Genomic DNA, 26896 nt, shown 5'->3' on the forward strand with positions numbered 1-26896 from the left:
TAAATTGCTTGCCTTTTGTCACACCCCACAAATTCCTTGCTGTCCCTGCTGTACATACCAATAAACCCATTTACGGTGCCACATACTTTTCCTCGCTTGAGTGTAAATAAATGATTTGTGTAGAAACGTTCCCAGCTCGTTTTCGTCTTTTCCTTCATTGGTCCAGCATGGTTCGTATCCAAGCTTAGCCGGGACATTATCCCCCAAAGATCTGTTTTTCTAGCCGGTACATCCTTGGGCAGTTACGCTCGGCTGCGTCTGATCCGGTAAGGTGATCTGGTTTGAACAAGGTTTGCCAAGGGCGTGTCCCCCGGTAATTAGATCACGTGACCATTAGGTAAATGGTATTTATTAGATGGAGGACCCGAAGTCACGTGGTCGAGTTATTGGCGTTCACGGTGGATTAGCGACCCACCGCGTCATGAAGTTATTAGTGTACGACGGCCTGCGATTCTGGAGAGTCTGGTGAGAACCCGAGGTAGCTTTCTCCCTCGTGGTCTTCTCGCCCCCAACCTCCGGGTCCACAATCAAGATGATTCCAGAATCAAAGTACTGTTAAACTGCAGGTTCGTTTTCCGATTCATGTTCAAAAAGTATAACATTTGATCAAAATTAAATTGTTCCCTGATCATAAACTCACGTTTGTAGACAGAAGGACAGACAGACAGAAGTGAATCATTCGCTTAACCCCGCTCTTCGCTTCGTGTGTGTGGGGTAAAAACAATACCAATAAATTATGATAACTTGGTAAAGAAAACCTGAACTACAGGCCAAGGTCTCAAGCGATAGTGCTCGACTAGTTGGACATGGGACATCTGCTCCACTGATCTCCGTTTGACCTCACCGGCATCAAGCCATGTCGAACATTCTGAAACCTTTCAGTCACCGCAATGGACCCCTGTCTTTCACAGACAATCCTCTGAGATCAAATACAGACGGAGATGCAACACACAACCCTCTGAAATGTACATCACGAGTCCCCAGGATAGACGACACGTTCAATGTTGTCATCATAAACACCTTTTCCCGTGGAGCCACAAAGCGAGGAAGGAATCGTGGCGATGTGATGCTGACATTTGCACAGTTAAAAAAAGAAATCACAGAATCAGCAGCAAACGTGCAGAGGAGGATTTTATAATTTTCTCTTTTTTCACTCTAAACGTGTGGGTAATAACTCACAGTCAAGGGTGGGCGTGTAAGGAAACTCGTCATTGAGCAGTTTCAAGGTCTTCAAGTCAACATTCACAGCTGGTATCAGGGGCACAACCAGGATTTCTCAAAGCGGAACGGGATCCCGGGGTTGGTGGAGGTGTTTCTCACATTGACAGTCAAGTAGATTATATCAGTATCAACTATAAGAGTTTTGGGGGAGACTGTCCCCTTGTAGACATTACACTCTGTACTATGGTCAAATGGGAAGGCCCGACCCACATACTCTCTCCCTCATTGAACCCCTTCCCAGCATGTCGTCAAGTTAACCTTGGCTCAGAAGGCATTTCATTATTTTGGTCAACAAGGCAATTTATGCTCAAATGTTTACCCGAAAGGAATTGGCTGCCGATTAGCATCGCGCGCGAAATTCCAGGGGTCAGATGTTGATCGGCTCACCTTGGTCGTCGCTTATCACAACCGATATCCTGCTATCCTGCAAACAAAAATAATACACTGCTACTGCAATCGGTACTACAAATACCTCATCAGGATTCTTCATCTTTTGAATAGGCTTTGGGCGCGTTTCATGAACAACAACGATTCTCATAAAATCCGCTTCAAGGAAGATAATTTGTCATTTACTTCAACATTGGACTTCCAGTTCGAGGGGGTTATTGCACGTGCAGGTTCATAAAGGACAAAGTCGACAAGAGCGACAAGAAGCAAGCTTGTGGAGATGTGGATGAATTCAGGTCATTCGGCTCGGAAGGAAACTCACACGTACAGGTGAGAATATTAGACAAATTCCTCGGAGGATAGCATCTATGAACCTGAGCTGAAGGACAGGTAGTGCCAGGAACACGCAAAAGAGACTTGTGATTCACACGTTTGGAAGATTTGTTTATGCACAAAGCTTTAGAATGCAGAGAAGTTTACAAAGAACAACAATAGAAAACCTCTCATCTCATTTCTCAAATGTGAGAGAAAACATGGCATGCGGCGTTCCAACATAATAAGCAACTCCAGATTTCCCGTCATATATCAGTGACTCTGCGATTCTCTGGGGAAATTCCACCACGAACAGCCCTCGCAAGTCTGCTGTGATGGATGCACATGATTCACCACCAGCATCACCCAGTGCAACATCAACTGTTTCACTCTGAGATAAATTATCAATAGGGTTACGTTGGTATTAGCAAGTGTTTTAACATATGGGGTTTTACCGTTAACAGTTGATCACGATGAACCCAAAGCGGTACTCTCACCTTTTGTGTGAACCACCAGTGCTGGGAAGGTGATTCCTCGCTGTGTACCTGTTAGCGTACTTCAAAATGAATCAATATCACTTTCGCTCCCACCCGGTGCATTGCGGTGATTACGGAAACCTATCTTCAGGGAAGAAACCCTTTGAGTGTGTGACAACTCGAGATCTTTGAAAAGGTCAAAAAAGGCCAAGACGTCCAAAGCTTGCGGTCTGCACAATCTGTCGATCTCACTGCAACTGTCTGTGAGCGTTCGCAATGAGGATTTCTTTCATTTGTCAAACGGTTTTGTGACAAATCGGGGCTGGTTTTAAATCCACTTGCGCATTTCATTAGGCGAGTGGCCACAAATGAGTTGCTTTGATGAGGTGTGCACTTGAAGAAGCTGTTTGGCAGAAAGCAAAGCCCCACATAAAAGCGGGTGAACCTTGGTGGACACCGACATTGAAAAGCAGTAGAACAAATAGCAAGGAAAGAGAAGAAAAAGTAAAAACCAACCCAGATGACGAAGACCTTCCCTGGTAGCACCACCATTCCTCCAAACACTCTAAAATGCAGCTATCGGAGATGCCTCTTCACTGTGGTTGTACCCCCTAATGCAAGTCTGGGGCCAAATCTTTGCCATTCTTCACTGTTGCCAGGATTCGTCAGGGCTGCACGGTCATGGCTGTCCTCTCTCTCTCTCTCTCTCTCTCTCTCTCTCTCTCTCTCTCTCTCTCTCTCTCTCTCTCTCTCTCTCTCTCTCTCTCTCTCTCTCTCTCTCTCTCTCTCTCTCACACTCTAACTCTAACTCTGTCATGGCTCTGATTTGGTGAAGGTGGGGTACACCATCCTGGATGTGGGGGATCTTTGGGTCGCTCCTGGGCGATCGATCAGCTGTCAACCTGCCGCGGGCTTGTTTGAGAGAACTGTCCAGGGCGATACAACAATAACAATTCTCCCTAAAATAAAATCATTGTATCCCTTGGTATCTTTTGCTCACCTCGGTTTTGACAAAAACTGCCGTCCCTCCACAGCGTGTCACAATTATGTCAAAAGCCGACAGCTCATCGGGTAGCCAGCAGGACATTATATTGAAGTTCCCATCATGCATTCTTATCAGGCAGCTCAATAGTTTACTTCAAGTAAGTTACCAAAATTGGCCCAAGTTGGACGTTTTTGAGCATCCATCTTGGAAAGAGAGGGACCCAAAATTGTCCCAAGATGGTTACAATCATGGAAATGCCACTTGGGGTGACAGATCCACCAACTCGAGACCGCCGTTAAGCCGATTCCTCTTTCATGTTCGAGTCTGTCTGTGTGGATCTGTACAAAGTCAGCCCTGTATCAATTTTTGCTATGCTATACATTCAAGATGCTGCATGTCTGAACTTCTGCATCTCAGAACAAATCGACACAAGTTCGCTGTCCCATCTACGTGCTCCTCCCTTGAGGACGTTCATAATTCCACATAATTATTTCTCCAGATGCATGTGATGTTCTCGTGACCGGATGTCAATAAACACATGATTAGTACTTGGAGTGAATTTCAGGGCAGTTTCCAGCTGATGAATCAGGACATGCACTTCATAATTGTACTCATTGCTCACCTTCACTCCTTTGTGCCCCCTTTTTACCATCACCCCTCATGTTGAACCAGGAAGTACATCTCAATTTCACTGACTGTGATATACGTCTGCCACCGAAGGTGGACAACAGAGATTATGTTTCCACTCCAGTCTGATTGGCTGTTTGTGAGCAGGGTATCTCAAAAAGTTTTGGATGGATTCAGATGAAACTTGGTGGACAAGTTGGGTGTGTGACAAGAACCAATTGATTAGATTTTGTTGAAGATCTGGATCCGGATACTGGAATTTTCAAGTGATTCTTCACCATTGAGAGATAGCAACAGATTCGGACGAAACTAGGTGGATGAGGTGATTCGGTTACCAGAACAAGCTGATGAGATTTTTGTTCAGGTCTGGATGCACAACCGGCCTATCAGTGGGATACAACACGAAAACTGTTCAGCCTGGCGGAGGTATGCCCTCCACAAAGTGCTGTTCCAGTTGGTCTTGCTTTCATGAGTCAGTAGCATATAAGACCCGTTGATGGGAATGCCAATCTTTGCTGCGATGGCTCATCTATGGGGCAAGAACAAAAAAGGATATCTAGAAGAGGCTGCCCTCCATGCAGGATTATTATAGGTGAAGATGATGAAGGAGGAAGAGTGTTTATTTTCATGTAAATGAGTATGGTTTAGATTCATGAAGATTGGGAATCAATGTTGTGGATAAAATATCTTTGTAGGGACAGGGATAAGTGGTTGTGTTTGTTTCCTGAGAGTGGTTTCATTGAAATCTGCTCTCAAGTTAACAAAAAGGGATTCCTGCGACCGAGAAATCCTGCGTCCGTGCAGAGATCACTAGCGTCGTAAGTTGGTGTTGACAGTTTCACCACGTGTACCCACGTACCCAAACACTTTCCTTTATTTCTGTGTGTGTGTGTGTGTGTGTGTCTGTCTGTCTGTCTGTCTGTCACAAACCTTCCTGGGAGTTCCCTGAATCCAGCATTGTTGGTTTCATTGAAATCCGTTAATCCATTCTCAAGTTAGAACATGACAAACAGACAGACAAACAGACACGGCTCCTTTTATAATATGTATTTTCATGGAATAATGATATTCAGTAGAGGCTGCATCAGCAGAAGTCTTTTTCTACATTTACATTTCTATGAAACAATTCAAGATCAATTCGGAGAGAAATGTCAGAATGAAGAAATCGTTCAGCACAAGCTGAAAAAAACACCAAAATCTACAGGTGGAAATCAGGTATAAGGATAAGAAAGGGCAGACAGAGAGTGGGGGTGTGCCACAGAAGGGAAAGGGGGAGAAACAGAGAGGGGGGAGAGAGACGGTGGGGAGAGGGGGAGGAGATGGGTGAGGGAGAGGAGAGTTTTCAAGAGAGAGAAGGGAGTGACCAACTCTGTCTGTCTGTATCTGTGTGTATCCGTCTTTCCACACCATCATGGGTAAGGTATTGTTATATATTGGCGATGCCTGGACCGATTGTAACCAATGGTGGGGAGGGGGGGGAGAAAGAGACAGTGGGAGAGAATGACAATTGGGGGTGGGGGGGGAGACAGTAAGGGGATCGAGAGACAGTGGGGGAGAGAATAACAGTGGGGGGGGGGGGTGTGGAACAAAAATAATTATATTCATGTACTCTCAATTATAATTGTTGCTGGTGCTTTATAAATTTAATTTTTATGCTATAAGTCGAATTGGCTGTCAGTTATGTTTCCCTTTATCCAAGAGTCTTTTGACCGAAATATTGATAAAAGGATTGTCTTACGATGAAACAAGGTGACCTGGTTGATAACACTGCAACTTTTGCCATGATTATGTCATTCTCTTTCCACTAGTGGACACGTATTGCAGTTTGAATTATTTTGCCTGATGCTGATCAGACCCCTCCACTCCTACCAAAGTATATATATATCAGGAAATGTAAGCTTAGTTTAGAGCAAATCATTGTGGATGTTTCCATCTCAGTGTTTTGGACTCCGTGGTACCGCGCAATAAATGTTCTTTGATGAAATGTACTTTTCCTTGTGGACAGTGGATTATTTGGGGTTGTTAATTGAGTAATAGGATTTACACCGAGTCGGTTAACAACAAATTCCACAACAGGGGAGCGACAGTAAGGGGGTAGAGAGACGGGGGGGGAGTAAGAATGACAGTGGGGGTGGGTAGAGACAGTGAGGAGGGAGAGAGAGGGGGAGAATGACAGTGGGGAGGGGGAGAGATACAGTGGGGGGAAGGGGTGGGAGAGAGAGATGGTGGGGAGGGAGAGAGAGATGGTGGGGAGGGGGGGGGAGGAGAAAGAGACAGTGGGGGGGGGGAGAGGAGAAAGAGACTTTTTTGCATTAAATTCTATAAAATATGGCATATCAAACATATTATTGACATTATACTCTCCATGACATCACGTTTTCCCAGAAAATGATGCCAAAAGTGACATTTTCACGTAAATATTAAATTGGTGTTAAAAACATTTTGCTGTATGACCGACTCATCAAATCTGACTTAAGAATTGACTGTCAGGTCCCACTGGGATACAACATAAAAAATTTAACCTTAAAAAAAAATCACAATGACCAAAAATGTAAACATTAAAAAAAATCTTCATAATCTCAAAAACTGAGCTGGAGAAATCCTTGAAAATTATTTTATGGAACCCTCTTTTAAAAACCCAAATCAATCGCGAAAATATAATGACGAGCAAGTGGAGAAATAGTGACGGGAAAAATGACGTCATATATTCAAATTTCACGATGCAAAGAGCAAATGCAGATGTTATGATTTCTGAATATATCTATGCAAGAAACTCTGTCAATAATGACCCGACCTGCTGATCACCAACACACTGGGCACAGGTGTAGTACAGAATGTAGTACAGAATAAAGGTCAAAGTTAATAACTCGAGAACAGAACGAAGGGAATGTCACATCATTCCGAAAAGTGCTAAAAAGATAATTATTTTGAAGTACAGGATTATATATGGTGGAATTGGTCTGTTATGGATATAAATTATTTAGATATTCACTGAGAGGTTGCGGAGAAGAGCATTAAAAAAATGTATGAGTGATGTAGTCGTGTGGCAGTGTGGTCAAAAATATCACACACACACACACACACACACACACACACACACACACACACACACACACACACACACACACACACACACACACACACACACACACACACACACACACACACAATGTTTTTGCAATTTCACCTTTCCACTTTTTCTCACCTGGATGCAAAGTCATCAATATGTCATCATACTTCAGACTTCGTCCTGTGTCCTTCTGGATTGAGATGATGGCCAAAGGTGTGATGGCCTGTCCTGCGATATTGTAGAGTGCAAGTATCCCTTTACGAGCTTCAGCTTAGAGAAAGAGCGTTCTGCAGATGCAACTGTTACCGGCATTGTCAGTCAACCCTCAGTGCCACGTGTACATTTGGATAAGTGTCGATGAAGGAGTGTTTAGTTATATAGCTCATTGTTTCAAGTGGAGAACATCTTTCCGGCACTGAGTTACATAGAAGCTTGAGTTCTTCCAGTAGCTCGAGGGGTTCCAGATCGCTTGAATTTGAATCAGTTAGCAGGATATGTAGGTCATTACAACTTTTTCTAAAATTGTCACTTAAAAATTTCATGGCTGAGATGTTAAATAGAAAGATGAATGGCTTTAGGACATACCTCAACTGCTCAAATCTACTGTCCAGTGCAGTCAGGCAAATATCAATAACCCTGTCAAAAATTTCAACTTTGAACTCCATCTGTGGGTCTGAAACTGATTCATCTGCGGACTCGTCGGAAAAGTAACGACGATTGCTCACCATGTGAGTGTCACGAAGCATTGTTTCTGAAAGCGTCAGACACTTGGCAGGATTCATGGCCTGATCAAGTCCAGAAATCACGATAGATCACTAAGTAAGCATTACACACCTGGATTCGGTCGAACACAACATCCAACTGCATGTCCTTTGACTGCAACACCTTGCTGACTCGGTCGATTTGAACAAGTATATCGTCCCAGATGACCAGACATAATGAGAAATCTGAATGTCCTCACTTCCGTCACCAGGCCCATCACCTCGCTGTAACATTTAGCATCCTTTCCTCTAGCAGGGTCAGCCACACTCAGTAGAACAGCCTTTACCTTCTGCAACTAATAGCACACGACCTTGACAGCCTCAGTTTTACATTCCCATCCTGTTTCAGAAAGTGATTTCACGGAAATGGAGGTGCGTCGCCTTAGAATGTCCCATTTTTGCGTTTTTTTTTTTTTCTCCAAGTCCATCAAACTCTGAAGCTTATCATCGAGAGTTTACTTTTTCCGACTTTCAACCTTGCATCCAATTCCTTCCACTTCTGCATGCAAGCTGTGTGGTGTGGGAAGGTTTCATGTCGGGCCGATGTTTTTGACAAATCTTGGCACGCTGAAAGACCATCATCGGTGAGATGCATGGCGACATTTCTAAGAAGTTTACAACAGAAGTAATGCACAGTATCGGCTGCTATAGAATACATTGGCCATGTGCGCCCGATTCGTTCACCGTTTTTTAACTTTGTGAAATAATTTTCAGCTGAGTATCTGATGTTTGCAACTTTTTTTTTTTTTGAAAATCATGCACTTTCACAAGCCTTGAACTGAACTTGACAATGGTGGAAATTGTCACCTGGTCCAGCACTTGAGCCTGAGGCCACTCTGAAGGGTCGGCAAAAATTGTTCAACAAAATCCACAGCTGACCGCTCTCCTCCAACTGATTCTTTCTTTGCCTTTCCAGGCATCTGCTCTTCGATTGAAAGTGTTGCGTCTTCATCCATGTCCCCAAACTCTGAATTGTGTCCAGAAAGTGGCAATTGTGTCCTATCTTGCTCCTGGCTTTGGGGCTTTGACGTTGAGTCAACTGTGCTGCGTTGCACTTTGGGTGGTTTCATCAGGAATTTCTCAAGACCTCCTCTCAAGTTCAGTTCTTCAACCTTTGATGCCTCTTGCTTTTTTCGTTTTTCCGCTCCAGACCCGTAATGCCTCAGACCTCGGTTTGTGTACCTATCGCCACTCATTGTTGCAACAACAGCTTATGTTGGCCGAGTATGTTAAGAATTAAGATAACGCTGACTGACCTCCTCAAAGTACTTCTGCAACATGCCGTAAAATCGAGTGAATACTTCACGGTAAATTTGATTTGATTTACCTTGAGGTCGCTGGAAACACAAGGAATCGCAAGGAAATCAGACACATGTGGAGGCCATTCAGCCCATCATGCCTGCACCATATCAACACCACACAAATCTATCAACACAAGATCAATGAAGAAAATGCAAAATGTTTTTTTTTTTAAATCAAGTGTTTTTTGTGGTTTTTTCGAGTTTTTGTTGGTTTTTGTACTCCCCTCCGCTAGGAGGCCAGGGGTGGGGGGGGGCATGGGCTTGGTTAAAAACACACAACATCAACCACACAACACCACTTGACAAACCCCCTACTGACAGCACGCCTTACACATGCACACAATCACCCATCAATGTTCAAACTAGCTAAAAGTTCTGTCAACATCCCCATACCCCTCTATCTCCATAACTTCCAGGTACCTATCCAATTCTAATTTAAACTTATCTACTGTTTCTGCTGCCACGACCTTTCCAGGGAGACCATTCCATGCATTAACTACTCTCTGAGTAAAAATTCCCTGCCTCACTACCGTCTTAACTCTCCTCTTCTTTACTCTCAAGCTATGGCCCCTGGTCCTATCACTGTCTACTTTGTTGAATAAATTAATCTGTACTCATTTTATCTACACCTTTCATTATCTTAAACATCTCCATCATATCTCCTCGTAACTGCCTCTTTTCTAGTGTGTAAAGCCCTGCCTCCTTCAGCCGCTCCTCATAGCTGAGTCGAGCTAGGCCTGGAATCAATCTTGTAGTCCTGCGCTGAACCCTCTCTGTGGCATCTCTGTCCTTCCTGATTTGTGGTGACAAAAACTGCACACAATATTGTTACGTTTGAGGGGGGGGGTATGCATTCAAAGGGTAATTAGGATGTTTAATTAGGTATGCCATGCTGTTCGAGTTTACCAGGATCTCGATGTAATAAGTAGCAATTCAGTGGTGATAAGTTGTCTAGTAAATGTTCATTTCTTCAAGGGGGGAAATGATAATTGTCACGTAATTAGATAGGGACACGGGATAGGGTAAGTGTGTCTGCGTAAACCCCTTTTGGTATTCTCTGGAGAATAGCCGTGACGTCACAGGACAGTGCAGCGGATGGCTCCGCCCCGTGATCACGATTGGCAGAAGGCGACGGCGGTGGGCCAATAAACGGCTCGATTGGAAGTGACGAGGACCAAGGATAAAAAGGTTCTGTTTGGGGTCGAAAAGGAAGAGGAAGAAGATTACAACCAAAAGATCGTGTTTTTTTGGTGGGGGGCTGTTGCGCGGGGAGCATCCTTGTTGTTGTGCTGATTCGATCGTGTTGATCGTGTCTTGGAGCCTTGCTGAGCCTCGTGCCTCACCTTGGTTGGCTCTGGGGTTCTGCTGACTCGGAGTACGGGGTCGAACGGCGGGCGGACCTGCCTCCCTCTCCTGCTCGCAACTTGGCGCCAGAACTGGTTCCCTGGCGGCTGTGAGCGGACTTGGGCCAAGACCAGGAGGTCGACAGCACCACGGTTTCTCCTGCCCCCCTGACGAGAGCAAGGCCAGCTCGTCCGACGCCGATCCAGGGACAGTTGCGTCCACACCACGGTCCAGCCTGACCACCAGAAATAGCTACTGTGTGTGTGTGTGTGTGTGTGTGTGTGTGTGTGTGTGTGTGTGTGTGTGTGTGTGTGTGTGTGTGTGTGTGTGTGTGTGTGTGTGTGTGTGTGTGTGTGTGTGTGTGTGTGTGTGTGTGTGTGTGTGTGCACTTGGCGCCTTAGAGGGATTGAGAACTGTATATTCATTGGAATTGTCTGTGTTTTTCCCCACGCCCGATCCCACACCATCCCGTTGAATCGCCCCGGATCCCTCTTCTTGCCGAGTCTTGTTATTTCTGGTAATAATAAAAACAAATGAACATCATCAACTCAGTGAAAAGTGACTTGTGCCACCTTCCTCGTCCCGTTTGCGGTAGAGCGATTAGAACCGCCATGTTTGGGTTGTAAATAAATAAACCGCCTCCATCGTTTCGGCTCATTCTACGTTGGCGGGACTGTTCAAGTCCCGTGGACGTCACAATATTCTAGATGTGACCCTCACTAAATTCCTGTACAATGTTAACACCACCTCTTTTGATTTATAAATGATCCCCCTCCGAATACAACCTAAAACCATATTTGTTTTACCTATAGCTGCTTGGCACTGTGCTACCTGCTTACCTCCCACATCTATTACCACCCCCAGATCCTTCTCAGGTGTGACACGCTCCAAAATTACCCCTTACATCCTGTAATCTCTATTTTCATTGTTCTCTCCCATCCCCAACACCTTACACTTGCTCAGGTTAAATTACATCTGCCAATCTTTTGCCCAATCGATACAAGCATCAATACTTTCCTGAATCTGCTCACCACCTCCTCTGCTATCCACCTCACCTGCAAGCTTTGTGTCATCCGCAAATTTGGAAAGCTTACTCTTTACCCTATTATCCAAATCGTTGATGTAAATACTGAATAGTAATGGTCCGAGTACTGATCCCTGAGGTACCCCGCTACTTACATCCTCCCAGCAAGACATCCTCCCACTCACAGCCACTCTTTACTTTCTATCACTAACCAAGTTTGCAATCCAAATAGCTACCTGACCAGCAACTCCACAAGCCCTCACTTTGGCTAACAACCTCCGATGTGGTACCTTATCAAATGCCTTCTTAAAGTCTAGATATACTATGTCCACTGCCATTCAATCATCCACCCAATCAGACACAGCTTCATAGAACTCTAAAACATTTGTTAAACAGGAACCACCTTTGGTAAACCCATGCTGACAACCTTAAATTAGTCTACATTTGTTTAAATGGTTCCTCATCTGATCTTCAATTAATGTCTCCAACACCTTCCCCACAACTGAAGTCAAACCAACAGGTCTATAGTTCCCCAATTCTTGTGAAAGAGAGGCTATTAATATTTATCTGAAAGCTATTAATATTAATCCATTATACTTTGAGAAACAAAATCAATGTCCATTTCAACATAAACATCGTCATATTTTAAAATGTGTCTACCTTTCTGAATTGGATGAAGTCGATGTTTAAGGTGTGGCAGCAGGAACCATTTTTTTTTTTTTTGAGAATAAACAGTGACGGACATGGAAGAAGCACACAAAATTATATGCAGTAATACGTACTTATCGATGACAGACAAAAATATATACTGGTACGTGGAAGTAGCACACAAACATCAACACCAACACCAACACCAACAACCTCCACGACAAAAACTGTGCAATTAATGGTCAGTTTTTCATGTGTTTAACTGTATTTTTCATCCTCATTGACATTTACAGATACATATGCAATATGTTTATGAAGTGCAACATGATGTCTTTTGATTAAATCCGTCATTGAAGAGATTGGCAGCCTGTCGGCATACATGGGTGATGTCACTGGAAACATCCATGTCGCACAACTGGACTTTAAAGATGCTTTGAAAAAAATTACAAGCTGATGTGGGTAGCCCCTCTTTGTGGGTGGCCCCCTGTGGCTGCTGGCTCCGGGGGCACCTAAGGGAGGCCCTGGAGGAGGGGACAGTGAGGGACTGCAGAAGGGGGAAGACCGTGTGGGGAGAGAGCGAGACAGTGGGGGGGATGGAGAGACCGAGACGGTGGGGGGAGGGAGAGACCGAGACGGGGGGGGGAGAGACCGAGACGGTGGGGGGAAGGAGAGACCGAGATGGTGGGGGGGGGAGGGAGAGACAGACAGACAGACAGTGGGTGGGAGGGAGAGACAGACATCGGGTGGGAGGGAGAGACAGACAGACATTGGGTGGGAGGGAGAGACAGACAGACATTGGGTGGGAGGGAGAGACAGACAGACATTGGGTGGGAGGGAGAGACAGACCGACATTGGGTGGGAGGGAGGGAGAGACAGACCGACATTGGGTGGGAGGGAGGGAGAGACAGACCGACATTGGGTGGGAGGGAGGTAGAGACAGACATTGGGTGGGAGGGAGAGACAGACAGACAGACATTGGGTGGGAGGGAGGGAGAGACAGACATTGGGTGGGAGGGAGGGAGGGAGAGACAGACAGACATTGGGTGGGAGGGAGGGAGAGACAGACAGACATTGGGAGGGAGGGAGAGACAGACAGACATTGGGTGGGAGGGAGGGAGAGACAGACATTGGGTGGGAGGGAGGGAGAGACAGACAAACATTGGGAGGGAGGGAGAGACAGACAGATAGTGGGTGGGAGGGAGAGACAGACAGACAGACAGACATTGGGTGGGAGGGAGAGACATACAGACATTGGGTGGGAGGGAGAGACAGACAGACATTGGGTGGGAGGGAGAGACAGACCGACATTGGGTGGAAGGGAGGAAGAGACAGACCGACATTGGGTGGGAGGGAGGAAGAGACAGACCGACATTGGGTGGGAGGGAGGGAGAGACAGACCGACATTGGGTGGGAGGGAGGGAGAGACAGACATTGGGTGGGAGGGAGGGAGAGACAGACAGACATTGGGTGGGAGGGAGGGAGAGACAGACATTGGGTGGGAGGGAGGGAGAGACAGACAGACATTGGGTTGGAGGGAGGGAGAGACAGACAGATAGTGGGTGGGAGGGAGAGACAGACAGACAGACAGACATTGGGTGGGAGGGAGAGACATACAGACATTGGGTGGGAGGGAGAGACAGACAGACATTGGGTGGGAGGGAGAGACAGACCGACATTGGGTGGAAGGGAGGAAGAGACAGACCGACATTGGGTGGGAGGGAGGAAGAGACAGACCGACATTGGGTGGGAGGGAGGGAGAGACAGACCGACATTGGGTGGGAGGGAGGGACAGACAGACAGACAGACAGTGGGTGGGAGGGAGAGACAGACAGACATTGGGTGGGAGGGAGAGACAGACAGACATTGGGTGGGAGGGAGAGACAGACAGACATTGAGTGGGAGGGAGAAACAGACCGACATTGGGTGGGAGGGAGGGAGAGATAGACAGACAGTGGGTGGGAGGGAGGGAGAGATAGACAGACAGTGGGAGGGAGGGAGAGACAGACAGACAGTGGGTGGGAGGAAGAGACAGACCGACATTGGGTGGGAGGGAGGGAGAGACAGACAGACAGTGGGTGGGAGGGAGAGACAGACAGACAGACAGTCGGTGGGAGGGAGGGACAGACCGACATTGGGTGGGAGAGACAGACAAACATTGGGTGGGAGGGAGGGAGAGACAGACAGTGGGTGGGAGAGACGTTGAGGGAAAGAGACAGAGAATGAATGAATTTCAACAGGAGGAGGAGTAAAGTCTGTAGTGGGGGTGCTTTCAGTGGGTTGGATAAAAGATGTTTGGTGGGAGGAAGCCATAGGACATTCCAAGTTCTGCAAGAAGTCGACAGGCCAAGTTTGGGAGAGTGTGTGTGTGTATCTGTCTATCTGTGTATGAGGCATCAGCATGGAGAATGTGATAAAAGCTGAGCTTTAGTCAAGTTCAAAAAAGTGAGAGAGGATCCTTTCGCTGGAGCGAAAAAATAATTAAGATCACAGGGGCTGAGGGGGCTCAAATCTGAATTGAAGCTTCAAAAAAAAAATAAAGAGAAGGAATTGCAGAAAGAAGAAAGGCCATGGTGAACTTGGATTGTGTACTGTGAACAGAACTGAAATAACTTTAATAAACTTTGGATTTGGACACCGAGGTGAAGAAACCGGACTGACAAGACCAATGAACGTGAGGTCAGGAACGGTGAGCTACTGTCGAGGAGAGAAATAATCTTGCACCACTTTCTCCAGAACATGAGTGCGATGATAGGAGGGATGGAAGTTGAGTCTCCACAACCAAGTCGTGTGAGAAGATTAATAGAAGAAAGGGGGCTCTTTGCTGTCACCATAATTTTGGCTGCCTGCAGCTTTGTGCTGTGTGTATTGCTTGCCTTGGGTGAGAACGCCCCCCCCTTTCATCACACCCCCAATTGAACGCGCCCCTCCCCACTCACTGCACACCTGACCCCCTCAGTGCGTGCGCCCAACACTCATCACGGCATGCACCCGACACCTATCATTGCGCTTGCACCCGACCCCCCTCACAGCGCAACATGCCTGACCCCCCCTCACAGCGCAACATGCCTGACCCCCCCTCACAGCGCAACATGCCTGACCCCCCTCACAGCGCAACATGCCTGACCCCCTCATAGCGCACATGCCTAACCCCTCATAGCGCACATGCCTGACCCCCTCACAGCGCACATGCCTGACCCCCTGACAGCGCACATGCCTGACCCCCTCACAGCGCACATGCCTGACCCCCTAACAGCGCACATGCCTGACCCCCTCACAGCGCACATGCCTGACCCCCTCACAGCGCACATGCCTGACCCCCTCACAGCGCACATGCCTGACCCCCTCAGAGCACACATGCCTGACCCCCTCACAGCGCACATGCCTGACCCCCTCAGAGCGCAAACATCCGATCCCCCTCACTGCGCACACACCCGACCCCCTCACTGCACTCGCCGCAGACCCCACTCACTTCACACACACCTGACCCCCTCGCTGCGCACACACCCGACCCCCTCACTGCGCACACACCCGACCCCCTCACTGCGCACACCCGTCTTTTCTCACTCTGCACACACCTGACCCCCCTCACTGCGCACACACCCGATCCTCCTCACTACGCACACACCAGACCCCCCTCACTGCGCACACACCCACCCTCGTCACTGCGCACACCCGTCTTTTCTCACTACGCACACACCTGACCCCCCTCACTACACACACCTGAACTCCTCACTACGCTCGCCAGACCCCCCTTACTCGTTCCCACATTCCACTTCTCCTCCATCTTCCTTGTGATATTTTGTGTGAAGTAATTACTTTGAAATAGCCATCACGTCCTCACATCACACTGTGCCCCTTACATGTCCCGATGATGGCTTCGTTTTCCCTGAATTAGAAAACTTCTGTGACTATAAACCCAATTTCATATTGTAATAATAAATTCTCCACGAACATCACGTATCCCCATTCACACATGTTCATTTACTTTCACCATCTCACTCGTCTCGCTCCACTCTCACTCGTCTCGCTCCACTCTCACTCCACTCTCACTCGTCTCGCTCCACTCTCACTCCACTCTCACTCGTCTCGCTCCACTCTCACTCGTCTCGCTCCACTCTCACTCGTCTCGCTCCACTCTCACTCCACTCTCACTCGTCTCGCTCCACTCTCACTCCACTCTCACTCGTCTCGCTCCACTCTCACTCCACTCTCACTCGTCTCGCTCCACTCTCACTCCACTCTCACTCGTCTCGCTCCACTCTCACTCCAGTCTCGCTCCACTCTCACTCCACTCTCACTCGTCTCGCTCCACTCTCACTCCACTCTCACTCGTCTCGCTCCACTCTCACTCGTCTCGCTCCACTCTCACTCGTCTCGCTCCACTCTCACTCGTCTCGCTCCACTCTCACTCCACTCTCACTCGTCTCGCTCCACTCTCACTCGTCTCGCTCCACTCTCACTCCACTCTCACTCGTCTCGCTCCACTCTCACTCGTCTCGCTCCACTCTCACTCGTCTCGCTCCACTCTCACTCGTCTCGCTCCACTCTCACTCGTCTCGCTCCACTCTCACTCCACTCTCACTCGTCTCGCTCCACTCGCTCCACTCTCACTCGTCTCGCTCCACTCTCACTCGTCTCGCTCCACTCTCACTCGTCTCACTCCACTCTCACTCCACTCTCACTCCTCTCGCTCCACTCTCACTCGTCTCACTCCACTCTCACTCCACTCTCACTCCTCTCGCTCCACTCTCACTCGTCTCGCTCCACTCTCACTCGTCTCGCTCCACTCTCACTCCACTCTCACTCGTCTCGCTCCACTCTCACTCGTCTCGCTCCACTCTCACTCGTCTCGCTCCACTCTCACTCGTCTCGCTCCACTCTCACTCGTCTCGCTCCACTCTCACTCCACTCTCACTCGTCTCGCTCCACTCTCACTCGTCTCGCTCCACTCTCACTCGTCTCGCTCCACTCTCACTCGTCTCGCTCCACTCTCATTCCACTCTCACTCGTCTCGTTCCACTCTCATTCCACTCTCACTCGTCTCGTTCCACTCTCACTCGTCTCGCTCCACTCTCACTCCACTCTCACTCGTCTCACTCCACTCTCACTCGTCTCGCTCCACTCTCACTCGTCTCGCTCCACTCTCACTCGTCTCGCTCCACTCTCACTCCACTCTCACTCGTCTCGCTCCACTCTCACTCGTCTCGCTCCACTCTCACTCGTCTCGCTCCACTCGCTCCACTCTCACTCGTCTCGTTCCACTCTCACTCATCTCGCTCCACTCACCATTCTCACTCGTCTCGTTCCACTCTCACTCGTCTCGCTCCACTCTCACTCCCTCGGAAATTCTTACATTTTTTTTCTCTCTTTCTTTGTGTTTTTTTGTTTGTTTGTTTTTTCTCGTTATTCTTCTCTCTGTGTCTCAGTTTTGTGAATACATGAGTTGTTTTGTTTCCAACTCCGTATTAACATCGTTTCGGAATCGCTTAAACAACAATTGGCAAATTGTATCGAGGAGACAACTCGTTAAAATTGTCTCCATCAATCTCTGCCAGTCCTCGGGCAAAAGGACACCAGGGAATGATGTAAATGGGAATTAACCACGTCCCTTGGAATGGAAGTAGCATGTACTGCATGGGCGGCAGTGCCTCAAGGTGATGAGGTGTGTGTGTGTGTGTGTGTGTGTGTGTGTGTGTGTGTGTGTGTGTGTGTGTGTGTGTGTGTGTGTGTGTGTGTGTGTGTGTGTGTGTGTGTGTGTGTGTGTGTGTGTGTGTGTGTGTGTGTGTGTGTGTGTTCGTGTGTGTGATGACCAAAACTACCTTTTTCAGCCCTGCGCGGGAACATTCGAGGTGTTGGGACACCTGGTGTTTGCCTTACAGCGGCCTGTGTTGAAGCAGGTGAGACGACCCACCACTGAAGTGATGTAGGTACGAACTCTATGCCAAATTACTGAAAAGGTTTGTCAGGGGAAACCGAGAGATGCCCAGTACAAACTTAGGGTCTTGAATGTCGGTTGTTGTTTTTTATTTTCATCCGAGGACACTTACATGAACAAAACAAGAATGACCACACTGTGTTCACAACCTGTGACACAAAATAGATATTTCTCGCCTCCTCTGTCCACTCGTGTCCCTCATCGCTGTTGAACGGCTCAGCTTACATTCTCTAATCTGTCTCATTAACCTTGTGCTGTGTCTGTCCGTGTTCCCATGTGAATGAATAAGATTACATAGAGCCGTGTCTGTCCCGTGTTCCCACGTGAATGAATAAGATTAGATAGAGATGTGTCTGTCCGTGTTCCCATGTGAATGAATAAGATTAGATAGAGATGTGTCTGTCTGTATTCCCATGTGAATGAATAAGATTACATAGAGCCGTGTCTGTCCCGTATTCCCATGTGAATGAATAAGATTACATAGAGCCGTGTCTGTCCCGTGTTCCCACGTGAATGAATAAGATTAGATAGAGATGTGTCTGTCCGTGTTCCCATGTGAATGAATAAGATTAGATAGAGATGTGTCTGTCCCGTGTTCCCACGTGAATGAATAAGATTAGATAGAGATGTGTCTGTCCGTGTTCCCATGTGAATGAATAAGATTAGATAGAGATGTGTCTGTCCCATGTTCCCATGTGAATGAATAATATTAGATAGAGATGTGTCTGTCCCGTATTCCCATGTGAATGAATAATATTAGATAGAGATGTGTCTGTCCCATATTCCCATGTAAATGAATAAGATTAGATAGAGACGTGTCTGTCCGTGTTCCCATGTGAATGAATAAGATTAGATAGAGACGTGTCTGTCCGTGTTCCCGTGTGAATGAATAATATTAGATAGAGATGTGTCTGTCCGTGTTCCCATGTGAATGAATAATATTAGATAGAGATGTGTCTGTCCGTGTTCCCGTGTGAATGAATAATATTAGGTAGATAACATTCATCATGATTCCGAACACAGGATTTACCCTTATATCTGTGTGTGTGTGTGTGTGTGTGTGTGTGTGTGTGTGTGTGTGTGTGTGTGTGTGTGTGTGTGTGTGTGTGTGTGTGTGTGTGTGTGTGTGTGTCCCTCTCTTCCACCCTCCCGCTCTCTCTGTTGTAATTTAAACTTTTTGTTCGTAAAAACCTGTCGGTGGTCATTCAAGGGACAGGACCTCCATTAAGCGCAAGTCAATTGGCTTCAAAAACCCGGTAACAGGTCAATTGGGAAACACGCATTTAAAGGAAGATTAAAATATGAAAGCACGATTTGGAAATACACATTTAATGTGCTATTAAAGGATTAACTCAACACCTCTCATCGATGTCAGTCTCCGCCACGGTTATCTCAGAACGACGCGGTTCGTCACACGGTCACAGATGTTTAACCCAAATATGGGGCCATTCAAAACGTACATGTTTATTTTAGGGTGGCACGTACGGGCTTGATTAAACCTTACGAATAGTCTTTATTCAATATATGATTAGATTTTTTCCAGGTCCCTCATCATGAGTAACACTCGACTCAAACAAGGCCAATTAGTGGGGCAACTTCGCATAACAATTGTGGATTTTGTGAGGAAAGCACCAAATTTGGCACACCAGTAGCCTATCATATTATGAACAGATTTGGATATTGGGCCATCTCAAATTCAGCCGCTGATGGCTGTGGCAGCCATTTTCCACTGCCATAAAAAATTTTGAGATGGCCCAATATCCAAATCTGTTAATAATATGATAGGCTACTGGTGTGCCAAATTTGTTGCTTTCCTCACAAAATCCACAATTGTTATGCTATATTTAGCTAAGTTGCCCCACTAAATGGAAATCTGATGCAACAAACCTGGATTGTGTATAATCAACGGAGAACAACAGACCTAATGTGTTCAGCCCATCAGAAAACCAAGATGGTGGCCATATCATTTCGTCTGGGTACCATGATGGGTGGAGTCAAGTGACCAATGGGTGCACATTTCAAAATTTGACCCCCAACAAGAACCCCAACTCCAACAACAAGAACCCCAACTCCAACCACAACAATGCGGAGCTCTTGGTGACCCGTGACATGTGGCAAGTAAAAACATCCAGTTCAAGGCCTAAAACAACATTCATTATTTTCTGCATTCAATACATTTAGCAGTCTCAAGGGTATCGATAAAAGAGGGAGGAAATTAGAGCTTGTACAAACGACTGAAAACTGCGACTCAGGTCAAGCTGAGTCACCTCAGGGTTAATCAATACACAATACCCATGTCAATTGATCAATCCAAAAATGTCCAATTTGCCAACAGTACCTCTCCTACGGCCTACCCAAACCAAGTAAACCATTTTATTTTGCAAAATGTCTAATGAAGATCTCGTCTTACTGGTGAAGGCAGGTGTTGACCTGCATCGATGGACAGGTGGAACAATGGAAATAAAAAAAAAACAGGACATTGATTGAGGTATGTTAACCGCCATGGGAAGCAAGAAGATAACCTTTGCTCTATTATTGATCCGACGAAGGGTTAATGCCCACAACGTTTGTTTCTCCTTGTTTCCCCAAGGGAAATAGCACAACCTCAATCAATACCCTATTGATTGCATCGATTTGTTTTCCTCTGCAAGAGGATGAGTTCACATCATAAACTGTTTATATCATCAGCCACTTGGTTGAAATGTATTCGGGGAGTGACGTCCCGCACGTGAAGCGGAAAGCAGAGTTGAGCAATTGGTTCACTTCTGTCTATGCATCTATCCGTCGGTCTGTCCACAAACGTTGGTGTATGATCGAGGAACAGCTTGATGTAAATTGAATGTTATATTTTGAACACGAATCGGAAAACGAACCTGCAACTTCAAGCAGTAATTTGGTTCTGAATTTGTCCCGATCACACATGCGCGGAGGGGAGTGAGATAAAAAAAATTTTTTTTAATCTATCTGCCTGTCTCGCGGTCAAACAAAATTAAAAATCATTCCAAACAGGAAACAATGTTTTTAAAGGACGTTATAAAGGACACAAACAACAGGCATTAAAAACTAATTGAACATGTTAAATAAGGTGGTGGAAAGACACTGCATCTACAGCGCTAAACTTCCAAAAAATTTCTACAACTTTCAAAATCTTCATTTTATTTCAATTGAATTGAATACCTGAACATTGTGTGGTGTGAGGTGTTCTATGAACTCCGGGTTTTTTTGTTTTGTGAATATTTTCAGATATCGTTTGGAAGAGCATCATTTCGCACAATAGATAGCTCTCCTAACATTCAATAAAAAAATGAACAAAGAGTGGGATTTAAAAAACGAAACATTAAAAATTTCGATAGCAAAATTGTTCATCCGGCCTACATCTCAAAATAGTTATACTTGGGACAAAAACTACTGAATCAGGGATAGTTTAAAACACTGATTTTGGAACGTTCGACATTGCATTGTGAATAGTTATTTAATTGACTGCACTGACATACCTTGCACCATCTGAAGTAGTGCATCGTCATTTTTATTTTATCAAAAGTAGTAATCACGTGATCTTATATATATATATATATATATATATATATATATATATATATATATATATATATATATATATATATATATATATATATTTTGTTACGGTTGTGGAAATTCACAAACCACCATTCAGGTCCCGGAGGTGAGATATCTCTGTAAGTACATGTGTAGTTAGCCCCAAACCCGTTGTTTAGAGGGAATAAATGTGATTCATTCAGGCTGTGACGCTTTGAGATAGCCGTTTTTCTGTTCTATCTTTATTTTGAACCAACCACGCTCCAACGATCACACAACAACAACAACGCCAACAGCCACGATCTTTACCTTCACAACTCGCTCCCACAAACATCGCATCACCGCCATTCCAAACGGCACCATGGCCATAAACCACCACCATAAACCCTCCACCACCTTCACCTCTCTCCTTCTGCGGCCATTCCCGCACCACCTGTGAGCACCGAGCGTCGGGCTGTCCTGGGCTCGTACAAGATGCGCGCTGAGCCGCGAGCGCAAAATGCGGCCTTTCCGAGGAGAATTCGGATCAGGAATGCTACACGACCACTTCTGATCCGTCCAATCAGCAAGCGTGGGGCGGTTTGGCCCCGCCTCCAGGCGCGTCTGTGTGGAATCGAGATATGCAAATTCTAGGATAAGGGGAGATTCACGCCCCTTTTTCTCCATCCAATGGGCGAGCGTGGCTCCACCCCCGAGCTCGTTCTGATCCGGAAATTTGCATATGGGTTCTCCTGCCGGCCTATAAAGCGCCGAGCGCAAGGCGAATCTGGGCAGAGTCAGTTTTGGAAGAGCGGAGAGTGGCAGAAAAGGCAGAGTCGGTTTTGGAAGAGCGGAGAGGGGCAGAGTCAGTTTGGAAGAGAGGAGAGTGGCAGAAAAGCGAAGAGTTTTGGGGTCAAGTCGGTTTTGGAAGAGCGGAGAGTGGCAGAAAAGCGGAGAGAGTTTTGGGCAGAGTCGGGTTGGAGTGTGGAGTGGAGTCGGGAGGCAAGGGCGTCCCGGTGGTTTTCGGCAGTCGGCTGAGGAGAATTGGGGGAAGAGTCCGTGGAGCTCGGGTCCAAGGCAAGGAAGACGGCAGTCGGCGACGAGGTCGCGGTGGAATCACTCGTCACGGGACCCACGCAAGCCAGCTATACTCTTTCCCCAGAGCATCAACAATTCCCCCCCCCCTTTTCCCCCGCGCTGAGATAGTGCGAAAAGGGGGCACCGTTCCCACCCCACTCCAAGCAGTGCCAACGAAACCCGCGAAGGAGCACGAAGTCGGGGCACCGCCGCGCTGCCACATTTGCGGCTCATCACAAAGACGCGGGTAGGACCCACCCGGTCTCGCGGACCTGACCGCTCTTTCAGGTCCTGCGCAAATATTGGCCCACAGGCCCCGTCTGCCCCTTGTCTTTGAGGGTGGCCTTTTCTTTTGCTTTTGAGTAAATGTGTTGTTGGCGCCGTCTGTGAAGTAAAACTGTTTAAGTGTTGCCGTGTGCTCACGTAGTCGGTAGTATCTCTGCGTCATTGTTTCTTTTGTAGCATTTGATATATGTGCATTCTGTTTGGCTGTATATGTGTGCTCTCCGTGTGCCGCGGAATAAATGTGCATCATGTTGAACTGTTTTCCCGTTTCGCTTCGACTTTTCTTTAATTGAATCTCCATCTTGCTTCACGTAAAGGGTTGGTAGTGGGCTTAATATGCCCGATAATTAATCGGGAACGTCGAGGCCGACGATAACACCGCTCGGTTATCCCGATAGTACGGAACGGATCGCTTAAGCGGCCCGTGTCCGGAGTCGACCTGCGGCGAAGTGCGATCGCCCGGTCTACCCTCCGCGTGGGTGCTTAGGTAGGTCGAGTTTGGCGAACAATCCTATCCCACGCGGGTGGCCGATTGGCACGATCGTGGTGAGGCCGAAAGGCCCACCCGTGACTAGCTCCCGGCGTTAGTCCGAGAGGGTCACGACAGAATTGTCTGTCCGGTGGGCGACGTACCGCGATTCGAGTCACGTGGACGTTCGCACGCCAGCGGGCGCGAATTCTGCAACAATATATATATATATATATATATATATATATATATATATATATATATATATATATATATATATATATATATATATATATATATATATATATATTGTGACTCGTGGTGTCTGTCGGTGCGTTCGTCTGTCTCCCGTTTATGGTGGCCGCTTCCCGCACTGCATTTGAAAAGCTGCCGATTGGTTCTTTTGCATTTTCATTCCACTTTCCTTGATGTAATATAGTCAGTCGCTTTATTGTCCCTTCCAGTAATCTTTAAAATCAACATGAACATCTGGATTGAAGTAAATATCATACATATCTTCATCATGGAGTAACACAATTTAAAATAGATACATTTTGCTGTCTTTTTCGACAAATTCCACCTCCGCCACCCGATGTTGCACCACCGTTTGCGGTGGGTGGTATAAGTAGCTCAGAGCTTTGGTTGTGCAACACAATTAACCTTTTTGAAATCCATGGAATAATTCAAATTGATAAACGGACTTAAACTTTTCCCGTCACTGGGGCCAGGTACTTTTGCTAATCTAACATGGTGAACAGAAAGGATTTCTTGAGATTATTTATGTAAAAATATATAAATATATATAAGGAACACATTTCTTGCATGATAAACAGACTTTGTGTTGGGAGTCGGAGAATGTGAGGTCGAATTGTATGAACACTGACCGACATGACACTATGGTCTTAGGAAACCCTTAGGGACCACCCAGGTGAGTCATTTTATACTCAGATTTCTTGAATATTCTTAAAGTTGTCTTTGAAACATTAAGAATTGGAGACATTTTGAACGAAGCTCCAAAAAGACCTCCATTCCCACAATGTTCACCAAATCTCACATTTTATCCTTCCTTTTCATGACCCGTACCTGTAGGCCATGTCACTACATTCCTTCCATTTCACCCACAACACCTTTCCCCAGCGGCAACGGTGCTACAGAAGATGGACCTGGAGAAAGACCCTTGCGATGATTTTTTCTCATTCTCCTGCGGCGGATGGAATCGTGCAAATCCCATTCCAGATGACCACTCCTGGTTCGGCACCTACCCAATGCTCGTACAAAATGTCAATAACATGCTCCATGGTAAGGAAACCGTGCAGAGTTTAACCACTCCCATCACAGTTATCACAATGTGTGGTTCCACTTATTTCCCACTTCCAACAAAAACAAGATTTTGAGTGGATTTTGGTTTTCGTGTCGGTTTTCCATGAGCCTAATTTTTTTGTGCAAAATATATATATATATATATATATATATTTTTTTTGTATAAAGCAAGACGAAGGAATTATTCGACCGACAAACTGAAGAAAATGCCACGGCGGCCAAGCAGTGACAGATGCAGACATGAATCATACATATTCGATATCCAATGCATCACATCTCATCAACGTAGTTCCTTTTGCCTGCAAGGGTTAAACTCTGCACAGTCCTGGGGGTTTGGATCGTGGCCTCGCCAAGATTGTGACCGACGATAAAATATAGATCCCTTGGGAAAACATACCCCCTCCCCAACTGCCTCGTTCCTCTTCCTGCTCACCAACATTGTCCTTGGAACGAAATCATTTGTATTCACTTGCCCACAAGTCTTGCGCTTTGAATGAAATTTTCAGCAAAAATAAATAAGGAAGAGAAATAACCTGTTTTGTTTGAAAAAAAATTAAATACTTGTCTGATCTGCAAGAGAACCTAAGGTTGTGGCCATTTTCAACGGGTAACATGGATGGCACAGGGAACATTATCAGCTCAAAGACGCTGTCCATACATCTCCAAAACCTCGGCAGATAGACTAGAAAGTAATGGAGGAGGATATAGAAGGGTTTCTGCCATTTTTCTCTCGATCCAGCAAGGTCATGATGACTCTGCTTTGTCTCCAATTAAAGTTAGACAACGTAATATTTTCCCAGGAATTTCAATACAATAGATGACCTTCATTGCCCAAACAAACAAATACGGACAGACAGACATAAAAAGAGTGCAGGCACACGAGTGGCTGGACACAGAGATGCAACTTGCTTGTGAGTGAGAAGGAGCACCAAGGAGGATAAAGAAGAGAGAAAAAAAAAAACCTTGGCAGATGCAGCAACGCACCCAATGAGCATCTGGTGAGATCATTGCGGGCTTATCCAATAAAGCCTTGGCCTGACACCGTGACTTGCTGACTACGATGAACAATAGAGCAATGTTTTATCGCATGGAAGGTTAGCAGGTCGAACGTCGAGGAAGAAGGCACACGACGATGGTGAAATATACACAGGAAGGGCTCGCAAACAACTCCAAGCACTTCGCTTATCCTCAATGCATTTGAGCACAAGAAACAAAACGGCATATTTCTTCACAAATTCATTAAATTTGAAGGGAGCACATGTTCATTTGTTCACTCCAAGAATATTTCTTCTAGTGGCCATCTTGGCTTTCCGTTCCAGGAGACGGACCCTTTCTGCACTGCTAATCAAACTCACAATCCTGAGTTTTGATGCCTCGGTGCTATACATAAAGCCCACACATTGACCAAGAAAAATATGGATTGATATTGAAGAACCGTTTTTCGACATTTTTTTTTGTATACATGGTCGAGGCTCACGGAAGAGTTCGAGCAGAATGGATTGGACCAAGCTTGAAAGGGAAAAACACCAACAGCAGAGGAGAAGTGAGAGTGAGATCATAGGGGAGGGAAAGATGCATGGGGTGAACAAACCACACACAAGTTGAATGAAGAATGAAACACAGCAAGAAGAGGAATGGGAAAACGGGAATGAAAATAAATGATGTCTCCATGGTGACAGAACCTCCGACCTGGCACCGGTAGTTGGAATAACGAGTAAGGAGAGAAGGTGGTCATTAATTCGCACTTGGAGGCACAAAAGCACACGAAGCTCGATTTGCTGTTTAGTAAGTGAATTAACTCTCAGGTGTCAAGACATGAGGATCCGTAATTCCACCTAGTCCTTGTTCCATTCTTGGCTTGGAAATTGGGGACTGGTTTATCATATGCGTCCTCTTCTCACCACCACCATCTCCAACAAAGCTCGGTCCACCTTCCAAAAATTCAAAAATGGAGTCTTGACTGGATCGTCTTTGCACAGATACATTCCATAGGGATGTGTGAGATCCAGATCCTCCTCCGCATGTCTGCCATGCACGGCTTCACCAGCTCGTCGTTGATGTGTGCATACTCTCGTACAGCTGTGTCGCTTAGGACAAACAAACAACTTGGGTGTTACCCT

General features: G+C 46.3%; 1 protein-coding gene across 5 annotated transcripts in view; it reads left to right on the plus strand.

Annotated features, from left to right (window-relative positions):
- Positions 1–14456: 14456 nt before the first annotated feature.
- PHEX (phosphate regulating endopeptidase X-linked) overlaps positions 14457–26896 on the plus strand; it is a 69730-nt gene continuing 57290 nt past the window's right edge. For 3 of the 5 annotated variants that reach the window (XM_085860599.1, XM_085860603.1, XM_085860604.1), the window contains exons 1-3: positions 14457–15034; positions 17985–18053; positions 24594–24755. In XM_085860599.1, the coding sequence (XP_085716725.1) occupies positions 14893–15034; positions 17985–18053; positions 24594–24755 (373 nt within the window). In that variant the 5' untranslated portion in view covers positions 14457–14892. Of the gene's footprint in view, positions 15035–17984; positions 18084–24593; positions 24756–26896 lie in introns of all 5 variants that reach the window. The other 2 variants (XM_085860601.1, XM_085860600.1) reach the window with 2 other exon arrangements.

This window comes from Eptatretus burgeri, chromosome 16 (assembly GCF_056783735.1).
Source record: "Eptatretus burgeri isolate ZD-2024b chromosome 16, Ebu_testis_v1, whole genome shotgun sequence".
NCBI classification, from domain to species: domain Eukaryota; kingdom Metazoa; phylum Chordata; class Myxini; order Myxiniformes; family Myxinidae; genus Eptatretus; species Eptatretus burgeri.